This window comes from Borostomias antarcticus, assembly GCF_949987555.1.
Source record: "Borostomias antarcticus genome assembly, chromosome: 9".
In the NCBI taxonomy this organism is placed as follows: Eukaryota; Metazoa; Chordata; class Actinopteri; order Stomiiformes; family Stomiidae; genus Borostomias; species Borostomias antarcticus.
In genome coordinates this window covers 8575611-8591080 of record NC_140242.1, presented here as the reverse complement: position 1 = coordinate 8591080, position 15470 = coordinate 8575611, and the positions used below count along the sequence as shown (strand labels likewise).

Sequence of the window (15470 nt, the reverse complement as noted above, 5' to 3'; positions counted from 1 at the left end):
AGTTTCTTATCAGTGGAGAGCGCATTTATAGAGGGTTTCTGCATCAAATGGTCTCTCCACCCTGAGTTATCCGCTGTGGTCTCTTGCATTATGAATGTAGAGAGAGAGACAGGCTCTCTGGCTCCTGGTATCTGTGAAGTGAGGATTCATTAGGCTCTGTGCTCTCTCTCTCTCTCCCCATCTCTCTCTCTCTGTCTGTCTGTCTCTCTCTATTCACCCATGCTAACAAGCATCCACCCAGGGAAACTGTGCTATTACTTGTAACCTCATCTCATGCACACGTATCTGCCGGCTGTATTTCAGGTCTTTTCATCCACTGAATGACGAGAACATCAAACAAGATGACTTCCAGTTTTGGCACATAAAATAATGACTTCCAGTCTTAGCACAATCATCTACCTCTCTCTTTGCTACATTTTGGTTCACCGCCTTTTGCGTTGTTGATCAAGAACGGGAAAAGAAAAAATCCAAAACTTTCTCATGTCTTTGTGGCTTAGAACCTTAGAGCTTTTTTCCAAATGTATTAGGTATTTAACTGTGAATCCCTGTGGGAATTCAAATGAGCTCTTACACAAGATAAACAAACCACCTTGTAGAATATTGCTTGTGCAGAGCCTTTCATAAGACATACAGCATACAGCCCTCAGTTCTAAAAATGCTCAGGTTTTCAGACTAGGTAACAGGTTGTAACAGAATTTGCTCAGTGAGATGTTCTCTCTTGTCCATCTTTCTCCTGTCATCTTGGCCTGTCTGCTTGGCCTTCTCAGGAGATCTCTCATGAAGATGTTTCCACAATCGGGGAGATCTATTGTCTTCGACAACTTTCCCGACCCCACTGACACCTGGGAGATCGTCGAGACCATCGGGAAAGGGACTTATGGGAAAGTCTACAAGGTGCTCAACAAGGTGGACGGGAGCAAAACGGCCGTCAAGATTCTGGATCCCATCCACGTAAGATGTGTTTAGATTCTGGACCCCATCCACGTAAGATGTGTTTAGATTCTGGACCCCATCCACGTAAGATGTGTTTAGATTTTGGACCCCATCCACGTAAGATGTGTTTAGATTCTGGTGTTTAACGTCTCCAAAATGGCTGAAACTGTGCCGTATGTTTCCAGAGAATGAATCTTGATGCAATTCTTTTGTAAACGTAAAAAATCTCCGGGACAACATGCAGGTTTTGCAGTCGGTACCCATCAGTGTCACAGGGCTGAAGCCTGCTTCGGGGGGGTAAACTGTTACGAGGACACGTGAACTCCTACAGCCCCCCACCCGCTGTCTGAAGAGCTGTGAACTCCTACAGCCCCCCACCCGCTGTCTGAAGAGCTGTGAACTCCTACAGCCCCCCACCCGCTGTCTGAAGGGCTGTGAACTCCTACAGCCCCCCCCCCCCCCCCCACCCTCTGTCTGAAGAGCTGTGAACTCCTACAGCCCCCCCACCCGCTGTCTGAAGGGCTGTTAACTCCTACAGCCCCCCCCCCCCCCCCCCACCCGCTGTCTGAAGAGCTGTGAACTCCTACAGCCCCCCCCCACCCGCTGTCTGAAGAGCTGTGAACTCCTACAGTCCCCCACCCCTTCTTTCTGAACCTCTGCTCCTCTCTCCACTTACCACACCAAGGGCAAAGCCTCTTAATCAGAACAAAATGGCCTCCTAACCCTACCCTGCAATTTGGATTAATCAGCCACTGTCTAGACTTCCCTGGACCTCACCTCACCCTCTCAATGCCTGAAATCATCTAACCTGCGAACATTGCCAACCGTGTTTCAGACATGTAGTTTTGGACTACCCGTCCGTAGGTCATCCACCACACATGTTGCCATTGTTGCTAATCCTTTTGGGATCATAATGCTACAAGTTGCTTTAGACACACAACATAGTTAAATAGTCAGCTAATATTTTAACTTGGAGATGTAAAAGGAATGTAACTGCTAATCTAGATTTTTAATGGGTAGTCATTTTCAGCCATTAAATTCACGCCTCATCTAAGTAGCTTGTCTAATTTGTCTGTAAATATTGTTACTCTTTCCCATTATTGAGGATAAATCATCTATCTGGCTGCTGTTTTAATCACATGCTTGATAAGCTCCTGCAAAATAAAAACAAGAGCATAGTTTCATTGAGATCCCAGGCTGATGGAACACAGCGCTAGGCTGCTACTGTAACATTCACAGACTGACAGGTTACCTGTACATACAGCATACTGGGGATGGCTGGGAGAGTATGTACAGTATATACCTGTACCCAGCATAGACGGATTAGGAAGTGATGGGCCCCAGGGCACACAGACACGTAAAGGCCCCCCCCCCCGCCCCATTTTCATTTATCGCTTTTTTTAATTTGCCCAATGAGACGGCATCCAAATCCAATTTGAAGATAATTAGAGAAATCTCACAATAAAAGCAGCTTTACACAGCTCAGTTTTGACCCGAGAGACCTAGTAGGAAAGACTTGCTTTTTGGATTTCTCAACTCTGGGCCCGTTTCGGGGGGGGAGAAAGAGCCGCCTTGGTGGGGGGGGGGGGTCTTGCAATGCCTATTTGGCACAGGGCCTTGCATATATCCCAGACAGCCCTGCCTGTACCGTACGCAACCCCTTTGTTTTTCTTCCTGGGATGTCGGCCTCGGTCTGAGCGCCCTCTAAACAGCTGACCTGGTCAGATTAGCTGGTTGTCAGCGCCCCAGGATATATACCTTTCAGACACGGTGCAGCCCATTTCACCTACAAAATGACTTTGTTAACAAAAGCTGGCTCCCCTGTATCAACACAAAAAAGGACTCCGTCTCATAACAAACTTGTTTTGCTTTTCCAGGATATCGATGAAGAGATCGAAGCAGAGTACAACATCCTAAAGGCCCTCTCGGATCACGCCAACGTGGTTAAGTTCTTTGGGATGTACTACAAAAAGGATGTGAAGAACGGGGACCAGCTATGGCTAGTGCTTGAGGTACAGTAGTCTGCAGTGTTGGGAGTAACTGAAAGTAACACATTACTGTAATCAGATTACTTGTCCCAGTAGCTTGGAATGTAAGGAATTACATTTGAGTTTTCAGTAATCAGATTACAGTTACTGACCTAATAGAAATGGGAATACTTTGAGTTACTTAGGCTACTTAGGTGCGTGCCTGCTCCCTTTCATTTGGTTGATATGTACATGCGACATGCGGTCATGGCTGAACTGACTGTTTATGTCATTAGCTGGTATAGGATCAGATTTTCTTGTGTCTATTATGATCTAAGATGCAAATCTGATCTTAGATCAGCACTTCTATGATTTGGGTAAGGTATGATCTGGTTTTAGAACGTAGCACAAAAGTAAAATAATTAGTCATTAGTTACTTTTCAGAGAGAAATCAGTAAAGTAGTCTAATTTCAATTTAGAGAAAGTAATCAGTAATAACTTGATACTTGATTCCTTTTATTAAGTAACTTGCCCAACACTGGTGGTCGGCAGAATGCAACTCCTGAACCGCACCTATATGTGGCACATCAACACAGAACACATCAAATATCAAACACAGACACTCAGTATAGTATTACATACATCCCACACCATCACCTACAACTGCTCATTCTGGACCACTTCATAATGGTGCTCTGCGGTCACAGAGCCGGTTGTACCTCACCCACGGTGCGTCCGGCGACCGAATAGGCTGTTATCTAACCGCGTCAACCACCACAGGGTCACAGTCTAGTACCCACAAGCCCGGGGGGATTCGTACTGTAGTGGAGTCGGCTACTTAGCATTAGATTGGAACACGATTTCTGGTGTCATTCCGCTGAGAGAAGCCCTGTCTTTTTGAGTTTCCTGCGGCGTGTCTGTGATTATGTTTAGACACCTGGGGCCTCATTTATCAAAGAGCGTGTAAATTCTGGTGTAAAAGAGGGCGTACGACGAAAACGCGGAAAATGCGAAATGTAGCGTACGACGAGAATATTTACACGCTTTTCGGATCTATCAAAAATGTCGTACGCCACGAAATCCGAGACTGGCGGGGAAGAGAGTATACGCGCACGCGCCCCGTGTTCCGCCCTCTCCACGCCCAAATTCAACCATATATGGTCAAAACTATGACAGCGCACAACGTGGATACCCCGGAAGGAACCGACATAATATAGCGTGGAGCATTAGGACAGACTAAGACGTTTATGGAAAAACGCGGAAAGAAGAGAAACTTTTCGGAGACGGAGGTGCATGTGCTTGTTGGTGAGGTCCACGCGAGGAAAGAAAATCATCTTCGGAAGGTAAGCTATTTGTACGAGCCTACATTTGTCTGATTGCTCCTACAGTTTAGTAGCCTACTGTACGTTCCGTGCATCCTGTATGCTACGTAGGCTACACGGACATGCTGTAGTATGTGTGAGGAAAGCAAACATTCCACACATTCTGTGGTAGGCTATGATTGATTCAGGACCAAAAACAGGGAACGATAACACAGATGACCACTTCATAATGTTAGACCACATTATTAAGACTCTCATCTAAATCACCCGGTAAATCACACTTAAGCATTTATTTGGCTGCCAACAGAAAAACATATCAATTGAATATGGCTACACAATAAAATGTTTAATGCATAATCAAGTTAACAGACAAACTCAAAGAAAATGACTGAAATTGTTTCTCCAGACTCTGACGTGGGGTGGGACTCAGAGGAGGGGGAGTCTGCAGTGGTCCTTGACCTGACGGTCGTGCCCCCGCCGGTTGCAGCCTCTACATCCAGTGCCACGACCTCCAGTGCCTCCACCTCCAGCGCACCGGCCTCCACCTCCAGTGCCATCTCCAGCGCCTCCGTCTCCACCGCCCACGCCTCCACCTCCGGCTGCCAGCGTCCCTGCCTCAAGGGTCCCTGAGGGCTGGGCTTCCTATCAGACGCTGTGCTGGAGGCTCATGACCCTAGAGGCCCAGAGGGAAATGGCAGAAGGGATTGGGGCAGTTGTGGGGCAGTTGTTCAGCAGTTGGTGGAGGTCACCACACTACACCACCAGAGCCAACAGGACATCCTCACTGCACTTCATTCCCTCACACATGCTGTCACGGACCTCACACTGTCACTCACTACCACACTCACGGACCTCACACAGTCACTCACTACCACACTCACGGACCTCACACAGTCACTCACTACCACACTCAAGGACCTCACACAGTCACTCACTACCACACTCACGGACCTCACACATTCACTCACTACCACACTCACGGACCTCACACATTCACTCACAAACGCACTCACACACCTCACACAGTCACCCACCAACAGACAATAAAATGGTAGAAATGTGAACCTTACTTGTTTATGTCTTCATAGCTGGCGCATGACCTCAGTGTGGGCCCTTTGGCCCCGCTGGTAAACCTCATGACGGGGAGGGGGCTGAGGGCTTGGGTCCTCATTTTGTGGTGGGGTCTTGACTGGTTCTCATTCTTATCAGCTTTGAATATACATCTTGGCAAACATAACAGAATGATGTACAAGGAGGGGACAGATACCTAGTGAAAGTACTATTGGTTGCTAGTAAAAAGACAATAATGAGGGCTTGGTATAAGGTGGAACCCCCAACCAAGGAGCAGTGGTGGGTGTTGTGGAGGAGATTTATGAGATTTATTTATGCATTGAGGATGCAGGAAGGAAAGTTTGAAGGGAGATGGGAAAAATGGATGGATTATAGAAGGAAGTGTGATGATACCACTAATATCAAAATTGTCATATTTGAGTAAGAAAAAAAAGCTGCATGGATGGAAGTACCCATAAGCTGTTATTGTAAGTTTTTATGTTTTATTGTATTGTCGTTGTATGGATGGAAAATGCTAATAAAGATTAAAGTAAATAAGACAAAGAATATGTATCTTGGCTATGCACACACCAACAAGCCAGCCGTCACGCGCAGCGCCTGCCTCCAGTCTAGCTCTACCCTGCTGTGCGCCAGGATGAATGAGTCATGCGTGGAGCCAGGCCACCGTGCCACTACACTTGTGATGAGCATGTCACATATGATTTGGGTATTTCTAGTGTGCACATTTTAGCGATTCACATAGACGTATTCATTCACTGATGGTGCCCTTATGTGGGTGCAGTCGCCATCGCCGTCACCTCTTTGGAGTTCTATCTCGGCCAGTAGGCCGAGTAGCGCCGGATTCATTTAGGCTCGCATTACGCACAGGAGGACTGTCATTTATATGCTTACCAAAGAGCAAACAGGTCCACATGATCACATATTAATGACAATCTAATTGGTCAATTATTGCCGTTTGATGGAGTGCCTGCATTAGGTGTGTGACATATAGCGCGGAAAGGTTTGGGACAGCGCATAGGTTCAGTTTGGGGAACAAATCCATATCGGACCATGAATGAGCCGGTTAGAGGACACGTCTAATCTTGCATTGCGATATATGTTAGTGCTGAATTGGGCTATTAGCCTACATGTTTGTGCGTTCATGAACTGTCGCTCTTATTCTCTCCGTCAAACATAGTAATTCACCGACGCACCACCTGCGTCGCCAGTTCCCCGTGTTCAAAAAGGGCGTAGAACACCGTGTAAATCGGTACGACAACTTGAGAGGTGTCGTACAAAAGCGCGGAGAAAGGCGACTAAATTTCCGCCCTTTCGGCTTGATAAATCGCAATGTGGGGGGGGAAAATGGCGTACGCCTGAAATCGCGAAAAAGACCGTGTAAAAGAAGGCGTACCTCAATGATAAATGAGGCCCCTGCTCTTGGTCTGGCGAGAGTGGAGACAAGTTCAAGTTCAAGTTCACTTTATTTGTTGTCCCCATAGGGCGATTTTGTTTACAGCACACAAATAATACATCATCACAGTTAAAAACAGCACAACAGGAACAGATTGACAGTGAGAGTGAATGTCATTTACCGTGACAGGTAACAAACTCAACCAATAACTCATTAATAAAAGGAATAGAGGCTGGCCAGCAGTAATAAATAAGTGCTGGATGTAGATAGATAGACAGATAGAGAGCTATTCCCTCTTCATCTCAGCAGGATTCAAAGCTCTGATGGAGACATGCATGAAGGAGGACTTATATCTTTTTTTTTTGGTCACGGGGGCCAGAAAGCGAGAGCTGGATGGAAGCAGTTTGTACTCAGAGCTGAGAGGATGAAAAGTGTCCATGCAAATGGAATTATCTTTCTTGAGCACCTGCAGTTCGAGACTAACTGAGGCTCTGGTGGGAGGGCCGCCATCTTGGTTTTGTGCCTCTATTGTTTGGACGATAGTCGTTTTTGTCGTAGTGTTGACCGTATTGTACTGTACATAATTCCAGTCACTTTCTCTACTGGCTTCATAGAATCCTCCAATGCCTTTGCTTTGCATAGTGTGCAAGCAAATAATAAATGTATGTTTAATAAATGTTTAATAAATGTAAAACCTATTTCTCCTCCGGAACCAACAGTGCAGGAATGTTCAGGCTCCTGTGAAAACCCAGATACTTCGGTACAGTTCACTCTCACACACAAATGTCGATCTTTAAACACGTAACGGGGGTCAACCCACCCCGAGGGAAGTGCTCACGAGGTCTCACGCCTGCCCTGCTGGGTTCTCTGAGTGAGTGAGTGAGTGAGTGAGTGAGTGAGTGAGTGAGTGAGTGAGTGGGTGAGTGAATGAGTGGGTGAGTGAATGAGTGAGTGAGTGAGTGAGTGAGTGAGTGAGAGAGAGAGTGAGTGAGTGGGTGGGTGAGTGAGTGAGTGAGTGACTGAGTGACTGAGTGAGTGAGTGAGTGAGTGAGTGAGTGAGTGAGTGAGTGAGAGAGAGAGTGAGTGAGTGAGTGAGTGAGTGAGTGAGAGAGCTTCTCTCTGTGCCTGCTGATCCCTGGCCGTCTCGCCTGCGTTCCCTCTGTGAGGGTGGAGGCGGGTCCAGACGCAGGAGGATGGGCCGGCTGTAACGTTCCCGCTGTGAGGGTGGAGGCGGGTCCAGACGCAGGAGGAGGGGCCGGCTGTAACGTTCCCTCTGTGAGGGTGGAGGCGGGTCCAGACGCAGGAGGAGGGGCCGGCTGTAACGTTCCCTCTGTGAGGGTGGAGGCGGGTCCAGACGCAGGAGGAGGGGCCGGCTGTAACGGCGGCCTGTTGGCCAACGAGGCTTAGAAGGGGGAAACGCATCAAGCCAAGGGGTCGAACCTGCGGTGGTGTCTGTGTTCTGTCCTCAGAAGCTGTGTTTGTTTGTGTGTGTGTGTGTGTGTGTGTGTGTATGTGTGTGCGTGCTACAGTGTGTGTGTGTGTGTGTGTGTGTCTGTGCATGTGCTACAGTCTGTGTGTGTGTGTGTGTGTGTGCTACAGCATGTGTGTGTGTTGCTACACATTATGTGTGTGTAAATGCACCTTTTGCAATGTGTCAGTGTGTGTAATTGTGTGTGTGTGTGCATGAACGGGTGTGTTTTCACGCTGGCGTTTATGGAACGCCTCTGAGTCAATCCGCCACTTATAGGACAAGCGACCCCCTGCAGTGCCTGGGGGGAGGTGGCCCTGTGACCTGGGGGGAGGTGGCCCTGTGCCTGGGGGCAGGTGGCCCTGTGACCTGGGGGGAGGTGGCCCTGTACCTGGGGGCAGGTGGCCCTGTGACCTTGGGGGAGGTGGCCCTCTGCCTGGGGGGAGGTGGCCCTGTGCCTGGGGGGAGGTGGCCCTGTGCCTGGGGGGAGGTGGCCCTGTCCCTGGAGGGAGGTGCCCCTGTGCCTGGGGGGAGGTGGCCCTGTCCCTGGGGGGAGGTGGCCCTGTCCCTGGGGAGAGGTGTCCCTGTGTCCTGAGAGCCTATGCTGTCCGTCCATACCACTGTGTTCCGCCCACTACTTCCATTACCTCAGCCCAGTTACAGCCTGTCATGTAAGGTAGACCTACTGTACAACAGCGCCAGAGCCTGGATCAAGCTGACATATTTCTGTAATCCAAGCTAGGGCGCAGCAACAACGTTAGCATTACCACCCTCCTTTGTTATGGTAGCCTGATGGATTGATTTTCACACTTCCAGCTTGAGTTTCTGTCTGTTTAGCCTGCTATCCTTCTCAATGACCCTTCTTAGGGTCGTATGAGTAACATGCTTAGCTTGAGCGCTGGGCACATCTCAAACAAAGTTTGCCATTTTTGTAAACATAATAAGTTAAACTCAAGATTTGACTGTGTCCAACAAGCATGCTCACCAAGGACCTCTGTCTCTGAATGAATCCCATGTTGAGTACTGCAACAGTTGGGATTTGTTTTCGGTCCCTAACAGAGTCCCTGAGGTATTCTAATAGAAAACAATTACTCTGCGTCTCGGAGGCAAAGCTAGAGTTTGGAAGAGTTCAGCCAGCCTTGATTCTTTGTTTACTCCACATTTCCACAGAGTTTTCCATATTATCTGTGTGCAAAGTCCCTTCATGCAAAACCGCCCAGTCGGCAACAGACCAAATCCGAGAGGCTAATCCTGAGGCTAAAATCACTACCTGGCAGAGCAGTTCAAGGACTTGGTTTTTCTGACTGTCTGTGTGTGTGTGTGTGTGTGTGTGTGTGGGGGGGGGAGACGGTGGATTTGGATTTGGGGATGGGGCGGGGGGGAGGGGCGTCACCATGGTTACTGTCCATTCTTCTGAAGTGTAATTCTCCATGTTCCAGCTAGGACCGGAGCGCTGCTCCAGCCCTCATTATGACAAGCATCCTCACAAATTGCATCCTTAGCTTTGTTGGCTTCTGATTGGGCAGTGCAGCTCGTGGCCCCGTCTCTGTTCTGGGCTCATTCACTGGAACGGATGTGGGCCGGGAGACGAGACACGCTTTCATCTACCGCTTCCCAATCTGGGGCCTATTGAAGCCCAGGGAACTCAAGTCTGAACTTCAAAGATGGCATTGATGATGTCAATTTGATATCTCAAATTAAGGGTCATGTGAAAGATCAGGACTATGGCTGATTTGGTTTATTGGTTTGTATGGTCATGGTGAGTCCAGAGAAGTGCCTTCCTAGATTAATTTTTAATTGTGTGTGGCGATGATGAAAAGGTTTTTGGTAACTCATGATGAAAAGCAACCTTATCAGGATTTGTTTTTTTACTGAACTAGAATGGCCTCTAGTCATACAGAATGTCAGTCTTTACTGCTCATTATGAAAATCAGCCTTTTAACGTTAAACCACTCTTAGATTCTGTATTATTTTAGTTTGAGCTAATGAGCTTTTTAACTGCTCATCAGTCATGCATTGATATTGCAGTCTACTTATAATTGTTTTTTTTCTCCAAATCAATGAACATTAATTTTTAGCCAGTAGGAATAATAGTAATAGTAATAAGGCCTGTAGGTGATTAGTGATTAGCGGTTAACTTAAGTCTCCTTACTGTATCTCCTGTCAAACACATTTTGGCTCTGTACCTCACATATAGCTACTATTTCAGCTCCCTCAGTCAGTATACGTTGTTATAGCTACAGTAGTCTGGAGTCAAGCACACAACCTGGACAGAGGGGCGGAGCCACCGAGACCCGGTTCTATAAGGACCCGGTTACAAATTTCTCAAAACCCGAAAATCAATAAGGTTCGAGCTTATCAATACTGCTATCGAGACTAGCGGGTCCTGTAACCTAACGCTACAGTACGTCTCGAGAGTCGAGAGACGAGAGTCATGTAGGCTGAGTTAAATCACAACACTCATGCACAGATATCCATTGGTTGTCTAATAAAGTTTTTGAATTCAATTGAATTGCCTGCCAATTGCCTATAGACTAAACTAAGAACTGAATTGCCTCACAACCTCGTTCGCTTCATTTCTCATTCGGTCAGTTGGTCACTTGCTAGGATGGCTGAATATGCAAAGGCTTGCCTACATTTCAGATAAGGAGAAAGCGAAATGCCATTTATGTTCTAAGTTAATTTCTTGTAAAGGGGGAACACAACGTCAATGCAAACATTGTGCATCAGTTAAAGCCAAAACCCAGTAGGCTTCGACTGTTTTCAAGTCAGAACACCGCCAACTCCTCCCCCTCCACCCCTGCGTGGGGCACGCACCCCAACTTTATAGCAAGCCCCGTTCGTTGACAATAGTCCAATTGATTATTGATCCAATAGTGGTATTGTTAAAGACTCGGATTGTTAAGCAGTCTCAAAAATGAACGAACCCCATCCCTAGCCGGCGCATTAGGCTACCTTTCAAATCCAGCTGCATTTGAACATTATTTAATCGGGAGCGTATAGTTGTGACTAAATGAAAAAATAATTTACGCAATACACTTTGCCATTTGTGTAATAAAAACCTCTGTGAAGTGACAGTTAACATGGAAGAAAGTCCAAGTAAATCACACCTTGTGTGCCAGGTATGCTGCTCGCTGGAGTGCAGGACTCGTTAGCAGTTTGTAAAGTGGAATTCTGTGACCAATCAGAGGCCAAATCAGCCTTACTGCACAACCCACTATATATGCGGACCAATCAGCATCTGATACAAAATCAGATCGGATTCTCATTGGTGTTCCCAGAAGTTCTTGTCGCAGCGAGAGCTTCTGGTTACTCAGATTATGTTATACCAAGTTGTACCCTGTTGCTTTGCTGAAATGTCAATATAATGTAATACATTATTATCATTACTGACCCGTCCCCACATCAATGAGGGAACTGTGTGACCCTCTCAGGAAATACGAGTGTTTCACTGATGTTAAAAATGGTCTTGGCTGTGTTAGTCCGTGTTACTGTCTCAGAGCAAAGTGTGACTCTGAGCTGACTTAACCCACAGATTTAGCACTGTCACTCTCTGACTTAACCAACACATTTAGCATTGTCACTCTGACGTAGCCAACAGATTTAGCACTGTCACTCTCCAGCACGCCTTATTTTAGATCGGCTTGTTGCTGCCCTGATTTAACCCTTTGTAATTACGTCAGCTGCTTGGACGGCGGTTGCTGTAAACATGGCAGAGGCTAAGATGACGCAACCATGCAGAGAAGTGATTCCTAATGTACTGTAAAAAAGATAAATAGACTGTAACCTGACGTGTAGGTATATGTTTCAATTATTCACTGGGAGATATGTTTACTGTAGGCAATGATAACCATGATAGACCAAGCTAACTGTTCTGTCATTGAAATCTTCTTATATATCCGGGCACACCTCCAGGAGCCATGTCACCGTTTCGTTATCCACAACCGTCAGGCCATGCATTCCACTGGGTGTCCGATATATCGGACAGTCCTGGATGACATGGTCTGCGGTTTGTTCCTCTGCACCACACTCGCACGCCGCACAGGATACCAAGCCCCATCTGTGCATCGATGAGCGGAAGCGTCGGACGCCGGTCCCGAGGCGGTTGAGCCTCACCCACGCCGGTCTGGGGAAGTCCATCCTAGGAGGGGAAGGACCAGAGGCCAGGATGAAATCACAGAGTCTAGAGGTGTTTGCCTCCCACTCCGCACGTCAGGTGTAGTCCGCCCATCCTGCCTCGCTGATGTTAAGATCTCTGCATTGCTGCAGGAGATCCCGTGCGGCAGGAACAAAAGGGTGTCTCGACTTGCTGTTGCAGTGAGCTTGTCATGGAGCAGGTGGTTAGGCTCCATGGCCCAGCAGGCGAGACGTGCTGTGGTTCCTGAGTGGCGGAGGCCAGCGGGCTAGATGCCTGCAAGGATGGGAAGGTTGTCCACAGGAGTGGGACGCAGGAATCCCTCAACGATGCGCAAGGCTTCGTTGATAGACTGGTCGATGAGACGGGTGTGAGCGCTGCGGCACCAGACCAGTCCGCAGTATTCACTGGTCAAGCAGACCAGGGCTAGGGCTGCCGTATGCAATGTTTTTTCCCCGGTGCCCCAGCCTGATCGGACCAGTCGCCTCATCAACGCCACACAAGCTGTTAACTTCTTGCGCAGTGACTCGAGGTGTCGGCGGAACGTGAGCGACCTGTCCAATGTCACGCCTAGGTAGATTGGTTCGGCGCCGCATGGCAGGAGTGTTCCATCGATGTGCAATCGGAGCTCACTTTTGGTTTCCTTGTTGTTAAGGTGGAAGGCTGCTGACACCGTCTTTGCCTCGCTGAGCTTCAATCTCCATTTCCGGAGGTATGCCGCTAATGTCTGCATGTCCTGGCTCAGTGTCTCCTCCACGGCCTGCCAGTCTCCAGCTGAGTACACCAGCACAAGGTCGTCTGCGTAGGCGTACTTCCTGGAGACTGTGATCGGCAGACTGTAGGTGTAGATGTTATAAAGGAGGGGGGCCAGGACAGATCCCTGGGGGACACCGTTCTTAAGGCATCGCAACCTGCTTCGCTGTCCGCTAGCGGTGGTGAGGGTGAAGCTGCAGTTTTGGACAAGCTCCATGATCATACTGACCATGTGCCTGTCCGGCAGCAGGCAGAGCAGCTTGCAGGTGAGGCCGCGGTGCCATAAGGTGTCATAGGCAGCCGTCAGGTCTATAAAGACGGCTCCAGCCTTTTCTTTAGCCGAGAAGCTGTCCTCGATGTCTTGAGTCATCAGAGTGACTTGATCTACGGTCGATCTCCCGCGTCGGAACCTGGCCTGCTCCTGCGGGCGCTGAGACGCTCGAGGATCTTGAAGGGGATACATAACGAGAGAGATGGGGCGGTAACTTTTGGGGTCCCCTTCAGGCTTGTTAGGCTTAGGGATCGCGACAACTAGAGCACTTCCCCGGATTTTGGGGATCTTGAGTTAGCACAAGCAGGAAGAGAGGAATGCTCTTAACCAGGACTTCAAGGCAGGCTTTGAAATGAACTCAGCAGATAGATTAGCTGGATGCTTATATACCCCCAACATGGCTTTTAAACACTGATGGTGCTCTGTCCTTCCAGCTGCATGGTAAATACAGACAGTGACTGTGGTGTAATACAGCACCTGAGGCCAATTAAGAGTTGTTACTTCAATACGTAAGCCGTTGGTCCCCGTTTGATGATGTCACGTAGCTATCGCGCTTGCCGTTTATCCCCGGGTGAGACTGGGCGTGAAGCCCTGTCCTCAGCTGCTCCCATCAGCTTCAGCACACCTTCCAGGCCGACAGTCATTAATTGACAATGAGGTTTAGAGAAGCATTGTTTTTTTCATTAAGTGAAGAGTGAAAGAAGACACCTCGGCCATTGTTCCAGAGTAAACGGTAAGGTTAAAGGAACAGAAAGGAACAAAAGGAGTGTTTACCCCTAGACAGGGCCCAATACACACACGCACCAACGTACACACGTACACACACACACACACACACACCTAGGCGTGCACGCACACCTGCGTTGGGGACTTTTGGTTTAAGCTCTTTTCTCATGGAAATCGGATGAGAGGCTGTGATTTAATAAAACATTTCACCTCACTAAGAGACTCAATATCCAATCTAAAGGTAAATAGAGCAAGGGGCATCCCAGTTCCACTCATCTTTATATCTGTTTGATCTGTTTCCTATACCGGCCTTTGATCTGTTCCATTCATTTACATTACTAAACATGCACATGATTCATAGTGGAACATATCCTGTTCTTCTTTTGTGCTGGCTGAGATTGGCTTCCATCTTTCCATAGACTTACACTGACAATGACTGTCAAAGAAGCAATATGATAATTCAACTCACTGTTCTTTCTCTAACTATCCTTGTTGCATTGTGTTGTGTGGGGCTGGTTCAGCAGGCCCATTTGATGTACTCACTTCAAGGGATCTCCTCATGGAAGTGCGATCTTCTTTTGATGTCAATCGCAGACTCCTGTCCAAAGGTGGGCATCTAGCTAAGAGGCCGACCCATTCAGCGATTGGCCGGACGTGATGGTCCCTCGCACTTCGCAGCTCACAACTCGTGTGTCATCTTTCACCCCGTCATTTGGTATCTTATGATCTCCGAGGTAGCCGGCGATGGTAGTTGCATTACCTCCCCGAGTATCAGGTCAAAGGGCATGCGAGGAATTATGTTGATGTTATGTTATGTGTAATTATGTCTGGGGCTGACAGTAATAACGTGCACAATCTGTTGAATAATGAGAAGTGAAGAGTGTGAACTTCAACACGCAGTGTACATCTGACATTAGAGGGTATGTTCTTCATATCTGGCTAGTTCAAATAGAGCACTGGGAATGCTGTTGAACCTACTGTATGATGACAGCAGAGTCATGTCTGTCTGCCTGATGTAACGGGTTCTCCTTCAGGACCAATGTGGGACCTTCTTTTGGGGGTGGGGGAGGGGGTAGCCGACCAACGGAGGCGCAACTTCCTGGATGTGATGTCCTGAGGTTAGCCTGCATGGACGTTTGAATGGGACCTAATGGCTGCCTGTCAGTTTGTAGTAGTTTAGAATGCCTTCAGTGAGCATAATGGATACCAACTAACGCCAAGCCTTCTCAAACAGAACAAAAGCCAGTGTGTGGCCTGCCCTCAGGGATGTCACTCCTTTCTGTTTACCCTTTTAAGCACGTCCGGAATAATTGATGCTTTGCGTTAAACACGGCACTCTAGAAGACCAAACGCGGTAGCTTAAGGAGGGAACTCAAACGTTTAGCTCGGCTAATGCCAGGGGAGATGGAGCTTCACTCATTAATATGGATT

At 48.0% G+C, this 15470-nt stretch overlaps 1 protein-coding gene across 1 annotated transcript in view; it reads left to right on the top strand.

The window, feature by feature from the left end:
- Window positions 1-783: 783 nt before the first annotated feature.
- Window positions 784-15470, top strand: part of LOC311313240 (myosin-IIIa-like) — a gene marked incomplete at both ends in the record, with an annotated part of 29187 nt that continues 14500 nt past the window's right edge. The window contains 2 exons of the mRNA XM_084443344.1: window positions 784-951; window positions 2811-2945. Of these exons, the coding sequence (XP_084299470.1) occupies window positions 784-951; window positions 2811-2945 (303 nt within the window). The remainder of the gene's footprint in view (window positions 952-2810; window positions 2946-15470) is intronic.